The 8801-nt window shown below is 45.2% G+C and overlaps 1 protein-coding gene across 2 annotated transcripts in view; it reads right to left on the bottom strand.

Moving 5' to 3' along the window:
- The window catches only part of nxn (nucleoredoxin), a 185276-nt gene extending 177165 nt beyond the window's left edge, over positions 1 to 8111 (bottom strand). Inside the window, exon 1 of one of the 2 annotated variants that reach the window (XM_048612648.1) lies at positions 7596 to 8111. In XM_048612648.1, the coding sequence (XP_048468605.1) occupies positions 7596 to 7901 (306 nt within the window). In that variant the 5' untranslated portion in view covers positions 7902 to 8111. The remainder of the gene's footprint in view (positions 1 to 7595) is intronic. The other variant, XM_048612647.1, reaches the window with a different exon arrangement.
- Between the last annotated feature and the right edge of the window lie 690 nt (positions 8112 to 8801).

Genomic DNA, 8801 nt, shown 5'->3' with positions numbered 1-8801 from the left:
ACACACACACAGAGATAGACACACACTCACACACACACACAGATGAAGACAGAGACATGCACAGGACAGAGACATGCCCTTTACCGAATAACCCTTGCACAAGTGAATCAGCAAGTTAGAATTGATTTGCGTACCTATGCAAATTCTAGGCCATGTTTAATTTGAAAGGCTGCATCTATATAACTGGCCCTGCAGAGCTTGCTAGAATTAAAAGCCTAATACAGTGTTCCATGTGACAAGGAGGGTGATTAAGGGAATAGGTGGATTTAACCAGCTGTTTCAGTAAAAGGACAACACTAAGAGCCATAAATACTACACTTTTCAACAAACAAAGAGGAGACAGGGATGAGTACTCTGAACTGATACGCCGGCCAATACCTAACATTTGGAACGTGAACGAGATAAAGCCATTCTCATCCAGCCACTTCCATGATAGCCCAGGAAGCAGACAGGCACTGTGGGTAAAAAAAGAGCTCTCTACTAAAATATCATGTCACAATGTGTGTAACTTAATCGACAGCAACTTATTGATGTAGCATCTTTACTATAGCAAACTCACTCCAAGGCACTTCACATGAACTCACGGTTAAAGCAAATATATTGGGCTATTAGGATAAGTAATCAAAAGCTCACTCGAAGACTTCACTGTGTCAATGAGATTGATAGTGCGTGATCAGTGGAGATGTTGGGCCTAGGCAGATGAAGATATAGCTCAATGTTGTAGAATTCCCTCCAAACCACAAACGCAGCGTTGGAAATATATCACCGTTCCTTAGGCCTAAATTCTGGAACATCTTTCCGATCAATATTATGGGTGCCCCTAAATCACATGGGCTGCAGCGGTTCAAGAAGGCAGCTGACCACCACCTTCTCAAGGGGCAACTACAGACGGGTCATAAATGCAGTATTCCCAGGATACTCAAGTTTGTGGCCCTTGGACCAAAGCTGGAGTCTCATAGCGGGACAACTTGCGTACTGAAGACTTGGCTCTTAGAGATGAGGCTGTCAAATGATAGAAGTTACCACTGCATTGGCAGACTGAAAAGCTCGAATTTTTTTGACGCGAAGATGAAAGAATGTGGAATGGCCAAGAGGCAAGAATTAAATTTCGGAAGACTGTAGACTATGGAAGTCTTGGAATAAGGAGATGGTGAGACCACACAGTGACTTGAAAACAGGCAGCAACATTTTTTTTTCCTAAGAGTGTGAGGCACTCCTAGACAACAGCCAAATTTGGTCAATAAGCAGAGGGGTGATGGGAGAAATGGAGGCTGCGAGTGAGGGGCCTTTTTGGACAGAAATGTAGAGACGTGCAGTCACTGTGATCAGTCGATGGTCTCTGGTTGGTTGTTGACACAGGAAGAAACTCGGTGAGGTTAGTTAACAGAGAGTGTGCGGACGTAAGGATGGAGCAGTTGGAAAGACTGCCCTCTAGGAGGCAGCAATGAGACCATTGGAAAATGTTGAGAGAAGGACAGCGGGCAGCCATGAAAATGTTCAAGGTTCATTCAAACCTGGGCTGGGAATGGGAGGAAGGCTGAGGAACAGAGATAGGCTGGGGACTGGGGATGGAAAGCCAGGAGAGTACAGAAGGTAAATATCGGAGAGGACAGAGAAGACTTGGGTTGGTCCGTCTGAGGTATGGGAGAAGGGTTTAGAGGGAGAAGTGGAAGCCCTGGATACAGATCCTAAAAGTGTCACCGCAGAGTCTATGACTACATGACACTGAACACAACCATTTTTGAGAAAGAAGTGCCCTCCAGGAGGGTGGCTTTCCCCTGGAAATATTGACTGGAGTTTATGGCAGGCTCTACATGCACTAAATGGTCAATCTTTACAACCTGAGTGTGAATGAAGGAAGGCTAATCAACTGTAGGAGAAGGTGCAGGATGAAGGGGGGGAGTCTCACCAATTTCCTCATGCTCTCCTAGCGAAGAAGCACTGAGCTCAAGTCAGCCTCCCCACTGTTGCCGTGATTGGGAAGGGCATAGTCAGCAGAACCCAGAGAGCTCCCTGGTCTATACAGTTCACTGCCACACTGAGCAAGGTAAAACTCCGAAGTGTAACTTAGTGCTCAGCTTTCTAAAAGATCCTAGCATTTGGAACAAAGTGATTCGTTTATATATTCCATGAACAAGCTGAAATAAGATTTAAAGCAAGATAACCAGGCTTGTTAAAACCATATCGGTCATAAAATGTGTTTCTCTCTGTTGGATTTCTATTGACCAGATGTTTGTGTTTATGACACACAGTTTTGTGTTTCTAGTATGTTTAAATCAGCTGCAAACTATACTTCATGGCCCTGAATGACTGGCTTCCACCAGTACAGCTGATAGATTGGAGAATCTATGAGACAGAACGGAGATGGTCAATATCAACTCAATGATGGGGAGGTGATGCCCTAGTGGTATTATCACTGGACTCTTCATCCAGAAACTCAAATGGTGTTCTGGGGATCCGGGTTCGAATCCCGCCACAGCAGATGTTGGAATTTTAATTCAATAAAGATGCTGGAATTAAGAGTCTAATGATGACCATGAATCCATTGCCAATTGTTGGGGGAAAAACCCATCTGGTTCACTAATTTCCTTTAGGGAAGGAAACTGCCATCCTTACATGGCCTGCACCATGACTCTAGACAAATAGCAATGTGGTTGACTCTCAACTGCCCACTGCGAAATTAGGAATGGGCAATAAATTCTGGCCTAGTCAGAGATGATTATATCCCATGAGTGAATATAAAAAAAAACTCATAGTTAAAGTTCACTCAGAGATAGTAGGAACTGCCGATGCTGGAGTATTTTTGAGATAACAAGGTGTAGAGCTGGATGAACACAGCAGGCCAAGCAGCATCAGAGGATCAGGAAAGCTGACGTTTCAGGTCTGGACCCTTCTTCAGAAATGAAGAAGGGTCCTTCTGAAGAAGGGTCCAGACCCAAAACGTCAGCTTTCCTGCTCCTCTGATGTTGCTTGGCCTGCTGTGTTCATCCAGCTGTACACCTTGTTATCTCATAGTTAAAGTGTAGCTTTAATGTTGGACAAACATCCTGAGCTGCTTCAGAACAACACGGGGAATAATGGACACAAAAACAAAGGAGAAATGATGGCAGACGACAGTTGTCAATGAGATGGTCCTTGAAGAGGAAGTAGTAGGAATCCTAGAAAGCAGCTGAAGGTTTAAAAGTCAACAGTGCTGGAATGGGGGATGCAGAGAGTGGAATACGCAAAAAAACCCAAATAAGGAGGATGTGTTAAGTGGAATGTTTAGCCAATGTACAGATTATATGGAAAACAAAGAGCAAAGCCGCGAGGATAAATCAGCTGGTCTATGAACTCAAACACCCAGCCAGTATCGAATGGTCAAGAACGAGGAGACACAGTTTTAAAGAGAAAGGCAGGAAGTTTAGAGGGCATCTCAGAAAATATCTTTTCACCCTGAAAGTGCCTCACAACCTTTAAAGAGTACTTGGGCAAGCACTCGAAGTGTCATAACATTCAAGTTTATGGGCCAAGTGCGGGAAAGTGACGTCTAGGTAGTGTGTATTATTTCGCAGTACAGACTCGAAGGGCTGAACAGCCTTTTCTCTATTGTATGATGCTAATGTATTCTGAACAGAGAACAGAATACGCTCCGTCGGAGCTTGCACTCGACTTAGAAACAGAAATACGAGTCAGAGAAGAGACAGATTAAAGAGATACATTCTAGTGGCATGACACCTATTCACAGCTTCTCTACTAGATTTAACTATCTGGTTCTGGGGGATTGGATTCAACAACTTATTTTAAGTCCATCATTCATTGAGGACTTTGGAATTACTGTGTAAACATTCAATTCTAGTCACTGGATCTCGTCTGATGAGCAGGTGTACGGAAGTGTAGTGCTATTTTTAATCATCATTTATTGGAAGGCAGTTGCACCAGTCCTCATGTCAATGTCAAATTGTGCTTGATAGTGCTCCTGTGGAGTGCTTCGGGATGTTTAACAATGTTGAGAAGGTGCTATTCAAATCTAACTTCTTGTTGTAGTAAACACTGACACGGTGCCATTCATATAGGAAACTATTCCAAATTGCTTCACAGGAAAGTGGTGTCAAGAGAGATGTTATGACACGTGCCCAAACAAACGAGCACATGCTGCTCATCGTAGAATCCCTACAGCGTGGAAGCAGGCCATTCGGCCCATCGAGTCCATGTTGACCCTCCGAAGAGTATCCTACTCACACCCAACTCACCCTATCCCTGTACCCCTGCATTGCCCATGGCTGATCCTCCTAGTATCCAGGGATGTGCAGCCTATGGAACAATTTAGCATGGCCAATCCATTTAAACTGCACATCTTTGGACAGTGGGAGGAAACTGAAGCACCCGGAAAAAAAACGTACACAGACACGAGGAGAATGTGCAAACTGCACACAGACAGTTGCCCAAGGCTGGAACTGAACTCAGGTCCCTGGTGCAGTGAGGTAGCAGTGCTAACCACTGAGCCACTGTACCATTCCTAGCAGTACCCATTTCAGAGATGGAAATAACTGGGCAAACATTGTTCAGTCGCAGGTGCAACAGACAGATCACAATGGGAACAAGGAAATTCCAGCCAGTGTTTATGAGGATTTTTTTTCCCTCAGTGCGGATATGAAGGAAATTGTGTGGACTCGTTCTCCGATCCCCTTCCTGCTGCTTATCAGTGAGTTTAATATAAGCAGACAACAGGTTGTCAGAAACTCAGTAGGCCTAGCAATATGTGTGGAGCTAGAGAAGAAGGGTCTGAAGATTTAAAATGTTAAGTCTCTTTCTCTATCCATAGATACTGCCAGGCCTGCTGAGCTTCTCCAGCAATTTGTGTTTTTGGAACAGTGCAAATGTTTTGAGTTTGGTCTGCCTTCTTCAGAACGGAAGAATCTTCTGAAGAGTCCTACTGCACACAGAATGTTAACTCTGTTCCACTCTTCACGCATGCTACTAGACCTGTTGAGTTCCTCCAGCATTCCCCGTGCTTGTTTCAGATTTCCAGCATCTACTGTATTTTGTTTTTACAACAGACATTCGGCTTGGTTTAATGCCAACACTCACCTCAGGGCAGTGTCCCAGGCCCAGTCATCTTCAGTTGCTTCAACAATGACCTTCCCTCCATCATAAGGTTAGGAGTGGGAATGTTCACTGATGATTGCACAATGTTCAGCACCATTCGCAACTCCTCACATACTGAAGCAGTCCATCTTCAAATGCAAGAAGATCTGGACAATATCCAGGCTTGGGCTGACAAATGGCAAGCAACAGGCATGCCACCTCCAATCGAAAACTCTCTAACAACTGCCCCTTGACATTCAATGGTGTTACCATCACTGAATCCCCCACTATCAACATCCTGGGGATTACCACTCACCAGAAACCAACTGGGCGCACCATATAAACACAGTGGCTACAAGAGTAGGTCAGAGGCTAGCAATAATGTGATGAGTAACTCACCTCCTGACTCCCCGAAAGCCTGTCCACCATCTACAAAGCACAAGTCAGGAGTGTGATGGAATATTCCCCACTTACCTGGATGGGTGCGGCCGCAACAAAACCCAAGAAGCTTCACACCATCCAGGACAAAGCAGCCCACTTGATTGGCACCACATCCTCAAGCATCCACTCCCTCCACCACCGACGCTCAGTAGCAGCAGCATGTACCACATTCATCAAAGATCCTTAGATAGCATTGTCCAAACCCACAATCATTTCCGTCTCAATGGAAAGGGCAGCAGATACATGGGAACACCACCCCCTGCAAGTTCCTGTCCGAGCCACTCAGCGTCCTGAATTGGAAATGTATCGCCGTTCCTTCACCATCGCTAGGTCAAAATCCTGAAATTTCACCACCGAAGGGCATTGTGGGTCTACATACAACACGTGGACTGCAGCGGTTCAAGAAGGCAGCTCACCCCCACCTTCTGAAGGGCAACTAGGGACGAACAATAAATGCTGGCCAGCCAATGATACCTGTGACCCGAGTCCACCGCTGTCTCGGAAAAGAGAGTCCCACATTGTACAATTCCTCAAACAATCCACTTCATCCCATTTGGCCAGTTCCAGTCTGGCCGGATCTCAAAAGCTGGCCTTTCGCCTCAGCAACTCTTGACCCTGGACAAAGATGGTGGGACATTTCGATGGGCAGTTCAGTAATGACAGCTTGAGGTGACCTTCTTGGGGGATGGGGAAGGAGGCGAATATTGTACCATTAATACTCTAATACATGACCACAGCCGCTATGCATGATAGAACCATCTCAGGCTGATGCTGGGAACAGCATGTGTAAATGCACAATCCAACTTTTGCTCACTGAAGCTATGGAGGACACAGAATATGAGACAAAGTCTCACGACATATGTTATGTCAATCCTCCTCTCAGTGAAACTCGGCTGTGCTTCCATGCAAAGGATGGATGCACTTTTTTTTAAACTAAAGCAGAAAAATATTGGTCATCGTAAGTCAAGGACTGAATTTGCAAGACTCCCAACTCAAATCCAGGACTAGGATTCCTCTGTGCATGTCAATACAAGAAATACGGTAACACTCTTACCAAAACTTTGCGAACATCAAGAAGCAAGGAGATCAATAGCAGTGTGAAGATGAACATACTCCTGAGCTAACAAACAAGGTCAAACTTCAGAGGAAATGTAAGATGCCCATTTTAACGACACAACAAAAGTTACTCAGCATGCAAATAAGGATGCTGACATGATTTACTGCTTCAGCTCAAGTATGAACAGACTTATAAACATTAATTTGTCTCGCCATTGGGAGCAATAGGGTTTGGCAACGAAAATCAATGCTGCAATGCTATCCAGTGCTAAGATTTGTTCCCTCAAATATCACATCGTTAAAATGTTATAATTCGCACTGAATACTGACATGCCCCCAGTGCAATAAGAACTGGCAGGACAATCACTCAGAACATTTTCCATCCCAGAGCAAGAGCTCCAATGTTTTACAGCATGGCCACTCTTCCAAATGAAAAGATTTCCATGCAATCCCCTTAGCTGGGTCCTCCCAACTAATCTACACCCCTCAAAAACTTTCTGCAGCTTTCAATTCTGCACACATTTCCAGTGGAAATGGAAAAGGACACGGAGAAAGATAATAATTATCTTTAGATGAACAAAACACCCTGATGAGGTGAATGAAAACTCCATCAGGTCTCAGAGAAATAAAAAGGAGATGTATCTTGCTGAGAAGCACCAACAGCCTTTATTATAGAATCATGCAGAAGACAAGGCGACCGTTCAGCCCATTGTCTCCTCTGCTGGCCGTGTGAAACATCTCTCCAAAAATAGCCTCACAATCCAGTAACACAGCCTCAGCAGCAGTGATTTAAAATAAAATTAGGAATCGTGCATTTTTCAAGTTGATTACAAAGGGAAGGTTGAAACTGAACTGTTGGTGACAGTCAAAATTGAGGGCCCGTGGTTGATTATAGATGCACAGAAAGGGGTGGGGTGTGGTGGAAAGGTGTGTAGGACTACACTCAGCTTGTCTGTGCAATGCTACAGTAGCAGCCTATCTCTGCATGCAGTGCTGTATTCCCAGAGCTGAGTGCAATGTTTCCATGTTACCTTCCTCTCCATGTCCTGGAAAGGCAGCATCAGCCAAGGCATCTGGCCGACGAACTCCTGCCAGGGTTTGTACTCTTCCTCGGAGCTGATGAACACCACCTCCAGCTTGTCGCCGTTCTCGCCTTGCTTGAAGCGGCTGTAGAAATCGGCGAGCGCCGCGGTGAATTCCTTGCAAGAGGCGCTCCAGCTGCAGCCGAAGTACAGCGCGACTAGGCGGCCGTCACAGCCCAGCGGAGAGCTCTCCACCTCGGCCTGATCCCGGTCCATCAGCCGCTCTCCCAGCAGCTCGCAAACCAGCTCAGACATCTTCCCAACAGCAGCAACAAACCCAACAACAACAAAAAAAAATCCAAACAAAATCAACAGGGAATGGACGGGGAGTGTGTGAAAATGAAAGGGGGGGAGAGAGAGAGAACAAAAATCTTCAGTGCAAATAATTCACAAGATTAATTCCTTCGATTTTTTTTTGGCTCGATTCTGTAATCTCCTCCTCTCCCTCTGGCTACAGTCTCCACTCCCACCTATGGGTCATGGCAAAGCGAAACTCCAGCACTCCTATTGGTTCCAGCAACATATTCCCTGCTCAGTCCAGACTTTTGTTCCCCATTATGTAGAATTAAACTTTGTTTTCCCTTTTATGCAAACATGTTGAAACCAAAACATTGTTTGGACTTTTAAAAGAAATCATATACAAGATGTGGGTATCCTGGCCAGGCCAGCATTTATTGCTGAGTCCTGAGGGGACAGTTAAGAGTCGACCACATTGCTGTGGGTCTGGAGTCACATGTAGTCCAGACCTGGCAAGGATGGCAGCTCCCTTTATTTAGTGACAATCAGCAATTGATTTCTGGCCATCGTTGGACGCTTAAACTCCAGATATTTTATTGAAATCAAATCCACCTGCCTAATAAAAACCGAAAGAACTGTGGATGCTGTAAATCAGAAACAGAAATTGCAGGAAAGGTTCAGCAGGCCTGACAGCATCTGCGGAGAGAAATCACAGTTAATTTTTTTAGGTTGAATGACCCTTCCTCAGGATTGCCATCATCTGCCTTGGCAGGATTCAAACCTGGGTCTGCATAAAAACAGAGATAGTAGGAACTGCAGATGCTGGAGAATCTGAGATAACAAGGTGTAGAGCTGGATGAACACAGCAGGCCAAGCAGCATCAGAGGAGCAGGAAAGCTGACGTTTCAGGTCTAGACC

The sequence above is a fragment of the Rhincodon typus genome, chromosome 26 (assembly GCF_021869965.1).
Source record: "Rhincodon typus isolate 14 chromosome 26, sRhiTyp1.1, whole genome shotgun sequence".
NCBI lineage: Eukaryota > Metazoa > Chordata > Chondrichthyes > Orectolobiformes > Rhincodontidae > Rhincodon > Rhincodon typus.
The sequence above is the reverse complement of the archived record's forward strand: the minus strand, read 5'-3'. Positions and strand labels throughout refer to the sequence as shown.